This window comes from Seriola lalandi, unplaced genomic scaffold (assembly GCF_002814215.2).
Source record: "Seriola lalandi dorsalis isolate HSWRI2012SDOR001 ecotype SW California unplaced genomic scaffold, Sedor1 jcf7180002054885, whole genome shotgun sequence".
NCBI lineage: Eukaryota > Metazoa > Chordata > Actinopteri > Carangiformes > Carangidae > Seriola > Seriola lalandi.
Window position 1 is genome coordinate 1,150,877 of NW_019525437.1, and position 14,024 is coordinate 1,164,900.

At 41.5% G+C, this 14,024-nt stretch overlaps 1 protein-coding gene across 1 annotated transcript in view; it reads right to left on the bottom strand.

The window, feature by feature from the left end:
* Positions 1–14,024, bottom strand: part of LOC111671621 (AP-1 complex subunit mu-1) — a 36,600-nt gene that overhangs the window by 7,421 nt on the left and 15,155 nt on the right. Inside the window, exon 11 of the mRNA XM_023428755.2 lies at positions 9,497–9,572. Within this exon, the coding sequence (XP_023284523.1) occupies positions 9,497–9,572 (76 nt within the window). The remainder of the gene's footprint in view (positions 1–9,496; positions 9,573–14,024) is intronic.

Here is a 14,024-nt window from a genome sequence, read left to right on the forward strand (position 1 = left end):
ACCTGTCTAGGTAGTGTAATCTGTAAAGTGGTGAGCTGTGTAGTTTCTTTCAAATGTCACATGTCCATACCTCGCTGCATGTAGATGTGTTTTTCACAATTTCCAGCTCAACCAATAAGTTGTTAAGCCTCCAACTGTCCACAACAACAAAAAAAGAAAGAAAATCCCTAACACCACCTATGAAAAGATGTGTGGAGGAAGATGAATCAATGACACACCTGTTCAGTGACGTCTCAAGCATCACCTGAAGTGATGTTAGTGCCTGATGATGGTGGCACAAAGGGGGGCATGACAAGACTTTCTCTATAAAAAAAACACAGAGCTGCCAGTGCAATGAAAACTACAGACTGGGACCTGAATCTATTGATATAATGAAGTGGCTTCACATATACTTCACTATGTTTCTCTTTAATGTTTCCTGTTCTTTGTGAGATCCAGACCGACAGCAGCCTGTGGGTTTGTGCTGACTGCAGCTGAGTTAGCCTCATGCTATGCTTGGCTCTGGAATTGGCAAATATAAATATTTGAAATGGACAATAAGAGCACAACAGGAAACACATGCACACACAGGCATGTGCGTACATGCAGGCACATGCATATCCATGTGTGTATGGTATGTACAGTATACCAACATGGAGCAAGGTTGAGTCTAGTGGCTTCTTGCCCTGAGCAACATCTGACTGGCTGCTTATCTCTGGAGGAATCTCTGAATTTAGAGTAAGGCTTGGCTCGACATCTGCACTTCCTTGTGCGCACGCACACACACACACACGCACACACACACACACACACACACACACACACACACAGATACACACAGGTGTACATACAGGCTGGAGATCAGTATGGCGTGTTCATGGAAACAGTTCCAAAGCTGCACTCAGCCGCCTAAAGAACACAAACTATGATTTCTGTAATGATAACAATAACACACGCAGTCACACTAACACACACATGGGTTTTGTTATGGAAACCTAGTGCTGTGTGCTTAAGGTTAGGCAGGGGAGTGGTGAAACTCGTTGCTCTGTGAGCCCGGCGTATCTGGATTTCATTTGCCTTAAATCAGATCTGCTTTAAGAGCAATTAGAGCCAGAGCCCGTGGCAGCTTCGTGTTTCTGAGCGTTGCTAGTGGCAACCAGGGGCACTCTGGAAACAATAGCACAGCTTTATGGTAAAATGTGCTGGCATATCTTTAATTCAGCTAACATGCAAAAGTGAGTTTACAGAAATTACCTGCCAAATTCTGTTAACTGTGGGCTGTTTCATGCCAGATGCCATATGTTGTTTCTGCACACATGCACATGAACACACACACACACACACACACACACACACACACACACACACACACACACACACACACACACACACCACTGTGCTTCTACACTTTTGAGGACCTTCCACTGACTGCAGCATATTCAGTCACATGCACTAACCTCTACATTTACCATAATTAACTTAATCCTGATTCTTAACGGGATTCTGATCCTGACCTGGTGAAGAAAAACATTTCTGTTCACCCTGTGTTTTTCATGAGGTGATGTTAATATTAGTAATTTACAAAGTTAAACTTAAAACAAACTTTATTTATTGTTAATAATGAGCTGAGATCTTCCTGCTGTTTTAGGTTCTGTTCTGTTCGGTGCTTCTGGCCTGATGAGGTGTTCCTCCTGTAAGAGGGAGAGCCTGGGACACTTGGTTAGAACCAACTCATCAGGATTCATGAGGGGGGTTCAGTCATAACTTCATATGTGTTATTCCAATATAGAATTTATCTAAGTATAAATGGAGGGATCTTTGTCTGTCTGTGTTTTTTTTGTTTTATCTCTACAAACACTCATATGATCAAACTGTGTTGCTTCTGCACCGTCACCCAAAACACTCAGCCACAACAGCCACGACTTGAATGGACACTGCACTACTGTTGATGTGGATTAAACTGAGATTATATCTTTCAATTTGTGTTATGTCGAGTGTTTCTTTGTGTCCCTTGATGTGTTCATTGTCTGGCTGGACAGGTGCAGATGTCTCCATTTTGTGTTTTTGTGAGTCAGTCATGTCAGTTTAGTCACTGCTTGCGCTTAGAGCTCAATTTCAGATTTTAGACCTCAGCTGATGGAAGGCTGGAGCTGCATTATTTTGCCCTGTTAAATCTGTTTACACCCGAGTTAACAAAATGACTGTTCACATATCTATAGGACACGGACATTTGGGTGAATAAAACCCCTTACATTTCTCTGTATCTCTTGTGCCTGACTAGCTACAGTCAAAGGTCTACACACACACACACACACACACACACACACACACATATATACAAGGGATGAACCTACTGAAACACACAGTTGTACTAATGACAGTACAAGACAGATTAAACACAGAAATGAAACACTTGTATGTATACGATGTGCTTTATCATCAGCTATGTCAGTACCTTTGTAATCATCTGTATTTCCCTGCCGACCTTCAGTCCTGATCCCAGTTTTCATCATGTCATGTCAGTATATAAACCTCCCACTATTTCTGTGTTTTTCCAGTTACTTGCTACCTGTGTTTATTTTCCTGTTGTCTGCTTACCTCATACCTGTCTGCCATTTTATCCACCCATCTGACTGTAAGTCTGTTGTTGCTTATTGAAGGAGCTATATGTAAGTTAGCTACATGCTAATGTTAGCATTAACAGCTGCTAACAGTCCAGGATCAAACTTCATTACTTTACTCACTAACAGCTGTCTCCAGAGGTGGAAACACTCTTTTGTTTTGCTTTTTTTTCTGTCACTTCTTTTCTTCTACTGAAGTTAGCATGCTAACCAGCTAGTCCCGGTCTGGCTGTACTGTCTCATCACTTTCCAATACCGAACCACTGTAGCGTCCAGTCTCAGAGGACGTATTATAACCTCTTTTCTTGTAAATGCAACAATGACTGAAGCTCTCTGCAAAACTGGTAAGTAAACAGCACATCACACTTTAAGATTATCAGCTTCCTTATCAAGACCTTCAGTACTTGGATCAGGTATAAAATAAGAGTCAGATACATATTTAGAGAAAGACTTTCACTAAAAGCTGTTTCTGCTGTCAGAGACATGAAGGCCTGAACTGAATCTTGAAGTTTTAGGTTTTTTTTCTACTTTTTATTTACTTCACCTAACTAAACCTAAATAGACTGGAAACGACTGTGTTACTGGTTAATATACATCTGATATGTGAATTTATATATAACTGGTTACACAGAATTTTGGCAAAAAAAATCTGTATTAATACTGAAAAAAAGTTTATGTCTGAATGTCACACGGAAAAGTTGGTCAGCCAGTCATCTCTGCGGCATGTTTCCTTACCAGAGGCCCAGAGAGGAAAATAGCGTGACATATACAAACTACTGCCTTAAGCTGCTTGATGTACCTGCTGTGTGCCACACTGGTCTAACAGCAGCCTGGAGTCTGTTAGTGTATTTCTAATTGTAGCGTAGCGGTGTGCCGGGCCAGACAATAAATGGAGTGCAGCTCGCCCTCTCCCCCTAAGCGTGGCTTTAACTGCCTGTCCCGAAACCATCAAACACTGCCACTGGTTTCCTACAAGGCTTTGGAGCGAGAGAACATGAAAGGGAGGAGAGGACGACAGTTGAGGTCCCCACTTCTCCTCTGGATGTGGTAATAGATGGGTAGGGCTGGAGGCTGCTGGTAATTGGTAGCTTGGTGTTTAAAGAGGGGTCCTTCAACTGAAAAACCTCATGGGAGGTCTTTAATTTAAGCAACTAAATACGCCCCTCTCCCCCTCGCTCCAGGTCAGGACGTTTGGATTTTTCTTGTGTGTGTTCTGCACATGGCTCTGCACACACACACACACACACACACACACACACACAGAGACACACATGTGCCCCAAGTGTAGTTCCACATTCTGCATTTTTACTCTCTTTGTTGACTCAACCTTCTGGGTTTAGTATCGTTTCAAAGCCACACACACACCACACACACACACACACACACACACACACACACACTCGCTCCAGTGCACAAACAGACACACACAGATGTGCCGTGTGAGGTGCACAAGAAAGCACCGACAGTTCAGGGGTGAAACCACAGGTTTATTAGAGTGGCGTCACCATGTTACACCACACGCACACACAAACACATACACGCATCATCGAGCATGTGCCATCAGCAGCAGAAATTGACAATTACGTAGTTTTGACCACATCAGAGTCAGAGGCGTCTACATGAATGTGACAGTGCTGCTCAGTGAGCCAGAGGACGTGTGCAGTGTGAAAGCAGCAGAGCAGGTATTTAACAAAGACAGTTTAACACTCAAGTCTGACTCACATCATCATACAGTTTAAACTGGTCCCCTCAGTGCTTCACTAACTGCTGTGGTCGAGACAGTAAACTGCTCACTGCTGAGTGCTACAAAATAATGTTGAGATGAGACAAATTACATTAGACATAAAAGTCATTTCATTTTCAAACAGTGAAGAAATGACATTATTTCTGCAGGGTAGAGTGAGTAAAAGAAAGTAAAGCCCAGTTTCACCAGGACCTGACATTATCACCAACAAATGTTTACTTATTGACTTGGAACTCAATGTCAAAGACCTCATGAGCACCTGTATCTAACAAACCAGACCAGCTTCTCTTTCACTCTCATTAAATGGTATTAACTCATTTATTTATACTTGCTTATTGTCAGGGTGATGTGCTTTGTGACTGCTCTGTTTATACCAGACCAAAAATGATTTTCTTCACTTACAAACACCTCTGTGTGTTAGAGGGTGTGGGATGCCCATGGGATGGGAGTCAGTGTCATGTGACTGGGACAGGAAAAAAACAAAAATCAAGAGGAGCTGGTGGGACGGGAATTGTTAAAACAACAGGTCAGTCTTTATACATAGATATGTTGTGTAATATGAATGAATGTCATTTTCTTCATTTCGAATATGAGTCATTCTGTTGTCTTTTACATTCTTTTTCATCCTCTCCTGTCTGCTGTGGTTGCTGGTTGTCTGTAAGCAGCCACCTGACGTGTGGATTGACTCCAATACTCAGAGAGGCTGCTCCCTCTGACATCAGAACCTTATTTCACAAACGCTACACCTGTAAACTGTAGCTACAGAAAATAACCTGGGTTACAGTCTCCACCTCTAAACTGCATGAGTCTCTGCTTGTAAATTGGTCACAAGCTGTGCCTCCCACTACCACAGGTAAATTCTCAACCTGAGGGAAACACTGTAAAAAATGCCATTGCCAATTATGTAGTCCGAGTCCTTTAAAAAACATAATATGGGGCGAGATGGGATCGGGACTGGGACAGGACCCTCTACGGAGACAGAGAGTAGACTGTTTTTTTTCACATTCAAAAAGACCAACACAGTGAATGATCCATCACCGCATAGGAAAACACTGTCAGGCCTTAGCAACGGTCTGTTATCATACTGTAGCTGCACAACAGTACAGCTGTCATCAATAAACATAGCATCACAATTATTTATAAATGATTAATATTTTATAAATGCAGTGTAAGATAAACTGTGGAGTCTTAGAAAACTAATAAGATATTTTCCTCAGTAGTTCAGACCTTCTCTACAGGATCATTTAGTGAGGAGTGTTGTTCTTGCTGTTTGCTGAATGGTCAATAAAACATAGAAACAGACCTGCACACTGCTTATTTAACTGGATCCTATCAACTGCACTAAGCTGACCTGGGCTCTTTGTCCCAATCCGTTAAACCCCCTCTGGTGTGTGAGCCTTCCCGAGTCATTCCTGGGCTGTGCAGGACAACAGATGACAGCGAACACTAACATCTGGGAGCAGGCTCAGTGGTCCAGACCTGGGCACTGGGCTCCCTGAGGACCTTTCTGCTTTGTCACTCGTGGGCCTGTGAGCTGGAGCTTAGTCTGAAGGGCCTGCAGGGGAAAGCTGATGTTTCTCCTGAAGGTACTTTAGAGCTATGACCCCCACCCCGACTACCACCTTTCTATAGTGAAGGATGAACACAGCACTGAGTGTGCAGGAGCTGTCAACGACTCATCAAGTCACATCTAGTTGCTAGCAAGCTAACAAATAATAAACTACTGCCATGGTAGAATGTAGTGTGTTTGGAAACTGTTCAATGCTCATCATAGTTTACATTCTCAAAAAATTAGGAGAATCCAAAAATTCAGTTTGACATTTATACACAGAGCTTTGTGTATAAATGGTTCTGTAGTTAACATGATTATATTTCTCAAAGTGAGGTAACAATCAAACTTTTGCATTAGTATCAGAAACAAAACTCTGGAATGAATGTTCAGATTCTGGCAGTAACAAATATCTGAAAACATTTACTCTGAAAAGCCACATGTGAAAACTACACTACATGCCACACTGTTTGATTAGCAAACTATCTGGGAAATGAAGAACAGAAGATAACGACAATGGCTTTTGCCTCTAAAGATGATCCTGTTATTGCTGAACACAGAAGTCGTCACACTGTACCTGATAATATTTGCAAGTCTCTTTCTTTTCACTCCGTCTTCATTGCTTCAACATCCCTCTGTCTTTCTTGTCCCTGTAGACTCTGAGACCTTTTCCCCTTCCTGTGTTATACTTTTCTACAAAGGTTTTTCTCCTGCACTGTTGCTAAAGATCGTATCAGTGTAAGGAGTTGCAGCATCAGTCGTTAAACGTTTCAGCATGTGGACGACTCAGGACCTGACCGTACAGTTCAACACCAGACAAGCTGAGCTCTTCAGTGATGGAAAACATGGATCTAAACTGCCACTCTCAATGATGTCCGTCTGCTTCACAGATATCATTACAAATATCATTTCATTCTGTTTTTATGGTGCTTGTTAAACTGAATTACACTGGACCATTGACTGGATGTTTTGTTGGATGTTACGATTGGCTCATTGAGGAACTGGGATTTGAAGGACTACAGGCTCTTTAATGCTCAGAGATCTGGCTCTGATTCTTTTTTGAATCCTACAACATGAATGAACTTTGACCTCTGGATGAAAAAAGGTTTGACTGTTTACTGCTGTTCCAGCCTGTTCATCACCACCAGTGAGTACAGTTAGAAACATGTAGAAGATCGTGGCTGTTCTCACGTCTCTGATCATGTATCATCAGTCCAGAGCTAAAACCTCTACAACTGGATCTATGACACCAACAGCATGAATCCATAGAGCCAACCTGCCTTGTGTCAACAGTCCAGGCTGGTGGGGAATGTTCTCTTCTTAATACCAATCAATCATGGACTGAATGTCTCAGTGTATCTGAGTATCTGAGGTTTCATCAACATGACAGTGAGTTCAGTGAACTCCAGTTCACCCCCCAGTCTCCAGACCTGAATCCAGTAGAACAGCTTTGGGATGTGGTAGAAGAGGAGATTGGCAGCTTGAATGTGCAGCTGATGAATCAGCAAAAATGATGTGATGCATCATGTCAACATGGAGCAGAGACTCAGAGGAAAGTTTCAACATCTGGAGGATCCATGACACGAAGAACTGAGGAACTAGCCAGAGTTAGTGTGCTGTTCCTAATAAAGTGAGTATAGGAGTACACATGTAAAATGTGCTTCAGTTCATGGTTGTGTGTGTGTGTGTGTGTGTGTGTGTGTGTGTGTGTGTGTGTGTGAGTGTGTGTGTGTGTGTGTGTGTGAAGGTTCTTAGCTTAGCCAAGAACAACGGCACAGTCTGTCTGCTTCCTTCCTTCCTGCCAATCATAGCGGAGAAGGGAGGGGTCTCCAGTGATAACCTGATCAGGAAGCTGTGTGGAGCCACCGCTCACTAACTTCAAGAAAAAAAAGTCAAACTCAATAATGAATGTATCGAAAAGACACTGAAAGAAGCTAAAACCCTTGGAGCCGGATTCACTAAACCTTCTCCTGCTGTTTCTCAGGTGCAGGTGTGGCGTGTTCTGCCCCAGATATACGTGGTATATTTACCAATCACATGCATCAGGCTGAAGTCTTGCAAGTGTTTGCAAGGTGCATCTGTGTCCTCCTTGCAGACGCATTAAGGGGAGAATCCTGCTAACAACAGGTCCAGACATGGAGACATGTCAACAGAGGACAATTATGCATGTCACTGAATTTACTATGGTCAGTCATGTCCTTCACATCTCCCATCAATGTGTTTAATACTACTAATGTATGAATCATTGGATATATGCTTTATTATTCATAACATACATCACATTATAATTAATATATTATAATTTTCAGAGTAATATGTATTTGACAGTATTCTCAGGTGGACAAAGCTAATGTTTTGAAATCGTTCTCCCACCACTGACACAGTGTCCTGTGTCATCTCTATCAATGTGTCTGTGCCCAAAGCCACTAAAATAAAGACAGAGTTTGTACCTTTGAATAAGGATTTGGGCTGAAAACAAACATGGAGCTAATATATTTACATAGAGCAAGTATTAGATGGCCAAATTCTGAAATCATCTGAGCCAATTTACAGAGAATTCAACTTTTAACATTTGAGACATTTCCACATCTCCAAAGACAGGAGGGAGTAGAAGGAGAGAGAGAACGTATGTGAACTACCATCAGCTGAAGAAACTGATCATCGGACTTGACAAAGACAGTAAAACAAACATATTAGACCAGAGTTTTGCAAAGTTCAACAACATGAACCTGACAACAGTTTGGAAATCAGTGTTAGAAATTCAGATGAAATGTGTGAGGAAACATCAAATCCAAACACAGACTAAATGCTGTTCAGACCAGATTTATTTCTGTGGGGCAGTGTGGTCATGCTCCGGTCAGTGATTCTAATCCACCTGGAGCCTGTACGTGGGTAATTCTACCCCCCCACACCAACAATAACTACAGCTGCAATTACCTACTGTTTCTCTGTAAACTTGCTGCTCTTCCTGTAATTTAAACATTGTTCAGAGCCACATCCTTGTTTCATTATGTGGATAAGATTTTCCACTTGAAGAGCTGCTTGTCCTTTTTTTTCTTCATTTTATTGAATCCAACAGTAAAGTTATATCAGCTACAGGTAGAGACTGCTTCTTTTGTTTTTGAAGCCTATATTTGTTTACACTCTCCATTAAAAGTAGCTGAATCAGCTATTCGCAGGCCCTATCTGTAGTGTACCCATGGATGTACAGACTAGTATCACTGGATTCAAAGTTACAAAGAACTTGCCTTAGAATCATCATGTTTTTGTCTTTTTTCTCTTATTCTAAGTGGATTTACGTACGTTTACTCTCGATGGACATCTGAGATAATGGTATCTTATGTGTGTAAAATACCCATAAGCTAGTGTATAATTTAATCGTTAAGGGATCTGTTTGGTTTTGTTAAAGAAGACAGCAAAACAGAACCAGATGAGAGAAATGTTGCAGGAGAGATGGAACCACCAGTACAGGTCAGAACTGGTTTTTTTCACATATATTCTATTCATGAATAAAGTAAAACAAAGGTGTGTGTGTATGTGTGTGTGTGTGTGTGTGTGTGTGTGTGTGTGTGTGTGTGTGTGTGTGTGTGTGTGTGTCCTTACCTCCATTCTGAGTGATGTATCTGACCCAGGGCAGGGCCTGGTAGCCGCTCTTCTCGATGATCTTCAGGTAGCGTACCTGTACAGGGACACAGAGCAGAGTCAGTCGGCCTCATGTTTCTGCTCTGAGGCTCTTGGAGTCACATTAACCTCTGTGGACGCAGCTGAAGTTGTCAGTGGTCCATCTTAGCACGTTGTAATTGCTTAAAGATGGCTGAGGAATGCTGTTTTTATGAAGTGATTACGTGTTTTGATATAAAAGTTACACCACACTGTGCAGGTGTTGGACAGATGTGGTGAAGCAGAAAGTGAGATTGGAAACATAGTGAATTCTCAGCCACCTTGAAAGTGTAATCAAATACAGTGTTTTAGTGACAGTACTCTTACTTTCCTGATGAACAAACATGTGACATGTTAGCCATCGAGGAAACATGGAAGCAACATGAGCTGGGTTTACCCACCACAGAGCAACTTGTTCATTTGAACCACACTGATAATTCATGTTAATGAACGCACAAATAAAAGCCACATGAACTTAAATGGCAAAAACGATGGTATATGTATGTACACGTGTATATGGTGTATATATATGGTTCATCAAGGTTGATGCATGAAGTTGGCTGTGGAATTAAAGCTGTCACTATTAATTCAAAGTTCAAAGAGAAACACATTGATTTTTCCAATCTGTTGAAAAATAGATTTTTTTTGATTGATTTTTGATTTTTCTGTTGTTTTTCTTTGTTGAAATTCAAAACTCACAGTGTAGGCATGCTGTGTAGAGGCTGTGATTCTCTTTTCTGATTGGCTGACTGTTTTCTGAGTGATCCAATAAAAATATAGCGGATTTCAGGTAAAAAGTCCAAATCCTACAAAGTTGGATGGTGGGTCCAGGTGGGCGGGGCTTGAGGTGTGGCTGAGAGCGGTGACTGCTTTGTTGTGACATCACAAAGTTCCAGAAGTCCTGACGGCTGGTTTTAAGGCTCAGTTTCTGAATACAGGCTGTGTGCATTTCTCTGTGGACTGAGGCTTTGATACTTTCACAGTATTAATATAGAAGCTAGACCTGATCTATAATCACACTACACATGGTAATCTACCTGTGTACTATATGGACCTTTTAGATTTAACTAAAAAAAACAAACAAATAATCTCAATTCCTTCAATTCAAACCTCAGTTTAGAGAAAAGTGCAGCTTCTTACAGTAACATAGCAGCAGAGGTCATGGATACAGGACACAGGTAAAGATAATCCTGACTAACAGACAATTTGGAAATGTTATTGTTTTCTTTCAAATAAGTTGAACTAACACCCTGGTTTGTCTCCAACCAGTCTGACTGTCTGACCTTTATAGTGATTTCACCATGTTCCCAGATCTCAGCTGTTAACTTGGTGATAAGTTGTTTTTTTATTACTGAGAGGAATAACTGACATGAAAATGAAACCCAAGTTGTAAAAAATCTGAATTACCCTCATTATTGTTTGGGACTTGTTGAAATGTAAATGTGTATCTTGTGTCATGCAGCCAAACGGAGCCAACAGAAACTGCAGTGTTTTCCCACAGAGGATGAATTATAGTAGAAACCCACAAAATTAATAAACCTCCAGCAGGCAGAGGCATATCTCAGTTATCCTGGGAAACATGGTGGAGTGTGCTCAAAAGCTCAATGCATTCAGAGGGCACAACATCTACTCACTGCATAATGAAGCATAACTGATTTTTGTTCACAAAACCACAAACTGTGGGAGTAAACAGCCCTGAGCTTGTTTGTTATTATTCAAACCTCAGTATGATTCCAGGCTTCTGTGCCAAATGTAAATGTCATGAAAACACCAGCGAGGACAAAACCAGAGAGCATGAATGAAGTGGTGACAGAGAGGGAAAGAAAGACAATGGAGGAGCAACACAGAGCCAAATACAGAGCAGACACCAGAGTTAGGATTAACACACAATGGAAACATCATCACATGCACCAAAGACACAGATATGAGCACATGTTCACAGAGACAAACATCGAGGAAGAAAGGAAGAGGAAGTGCCTCTTAAATCTCTGCCAGAGATTAAAAAGCTGGAACCAGTCAGTCAGGAAGTCAGAGTGGTGGAGAGATGTGACACTGAATTAATGTCCTCCCACAGAGCAACTCAAATCACACAGTCACATAGCTGATATTTTTATCCATTCCATATGGAGGCGGATGATTTTCAGCTCTGGGAAATCAGGTTCCAGCGGGGGAACATCCATCTGCACAGTCCAACAGTCCATGTACCAGAGAACCTCACAGGCCAAGACCACGTCTCTCTCAGCTGGAGAGGTGATTTCATTCTTACTGCTGGATCTATGTGACATCCAAACCCCACACTTGACGTGATGCACATGATGAATACCAACAATATCTTAAATCCATTCCAATCAGGGTTGAAAGCCCTCCACAGTACTGAGACAGCTCTGTTAAAGGTGACTAATGACCGACTGCTCACTGCTGACTCTGGGGAAAATCCGATTCTAGTTTTACTAGATCTTAGTGCTGCCTTCAATACAGTTGACCATGACATCCTTTTTGACTCTTCTTGAACACTGGGTTGGTATACTGCTTTAAACTGGTTTGGATCCTATCTTAAACACAGGACCTTTTCAGTGGCTATAGACCAGTTCCCCTCCTCCTCTGCCCCTGTCACCTACAGGGTTCCCCAGGGTTCCATCCTCAGGCCAGTCCTATTCAGCCCATACATGCTCCCCCTCGGAGACATCATCAGGAAACATAATATCTCTAACAGCTGTTCACTTCAGAATTCAGTTGAAGACCTTGTTGCTTACTTTTAAGGCTCTTAATGGTCAGGCCCCGCCTCACATCACAGACCTCATCCATTGGCACTCCTAGATCTGTCAGGTCTGAAAGCTAATTGTGTATTTACTCGTTGACGTTTTCTTGTCTTTGTTAGTATGTACACACGTTTCTGCCTTCTGTATATTTCCTATGCTTTCCTTGTGTTTTTCCTTGTTTTATACATTTGTTTTACTTCCTTTTATTTATTTATTCATGTTGTATTTCTGACTGTGTATCACTCACAGTGTGCCTCTTCCTGCCCCCTGTTGTCAATACATGTGTCATTTCCAGTACAACTGTGGGGCCTGGTCCTGCTGGGCTGGTGGTTAAATGCAAACCATGTAACTGCAGTGTCACCAGTTTGATTCCAGATGGTCACTGTTGTCATCTGTGACATCATACCTCTTTATCTCTCTTCCCACACTTCCTCTCTGTATTTCTACTCTCTCCATCTAATAAAAGCAAAACACACGGAAATATACCAGGGGTCGACCAATGTGGTTTTTTCAGGGCTAATTCTAATACTGATTATTAGTAATCAAGGAAACCAATATGCCAACACAAAACTATTGCTACAGGTGTTTCTATTATTTTGTCCACCCCATCCATATCAATGAAGGTCAGCTAAAGAACAGTAACACCTCTGTGTATAATGTAACAGCTCCTCACTCTACTTCCTCCAGACTGATCACACAGTTAAATCACACCTCTCCTCAACTGAACATTATAACCTTCATGAATGATGATTTACTGCTGGACTGTTACTATTACTCTACACCGGTTTTAGCTAAATGTTCCTAATAAACTGACAACTGAGTGTATATTAGTAATTATCAGTTGTATGCACACTGCTGTTCATACCTGAGATCAATGTTTATGCAATGAAATACCAACACACCTACATATACACCTCCTAGCCTATAGATGTCCTTTACTTTCATAGTTTTATTATCACCATATAATTAGTGCCACGGGTGCCCAGCCCCGAGGCACTCCTCTACAGCTAGAATAGCTGAGAGATGCCTCGGGGCGGAGCATCTATTAATATTCTCCTTCGGGTTTATTATTCTTCCGCCAAATTTTGGCGCGTAACTCGTCCCGCAGCTTTGAGAAAACCCCGGTAATATATACATCAAAACGTGCGTCTTGATCCCGAAAGAGGTGCTATGACTTTTGGTGATAAAATTCCAATTTTTCCCAAAGTTATTCCCAAAAAACTGGGAATAAATAATGCATTAGGAATGCATTGGAATTTTCTTTAGAAACCCACAAAATTTCACCTTTTTTCTACAAAACTTCACCTTTTTTCTGAGTCACCCAGCTCTCTCATACCTGCACGTAGAAATGTGATTCAAACTATAAAACGGAGGAAAACTTCTGCTCTCTCAAAAAGACGGGAACTGTTTTTACATAACATGTAAACTTTTCAAACTGTGAGCACTCAAAGGAGGAGTGCAAATCACTTTTTCTTCAAAGTTAGAGTGAAAGCGTCAGTTGGCTAGAGTAGCAGTAAAAAATAACCTTTATTTTTATTTTTAACTCGAGCTCACGGCCAATCCGTAAAAAGGAGACAAATAATTCTTTCTGAAAATGTAGACATAGTTGTTGGGATTCATAAAATGTAACTTTGACAGGCAGGGTCTGCACAAAATTTAAACGGGGCTGCCGAGTCCGGCAGCAATACCTGTCTCACTCTCATTGACACCTA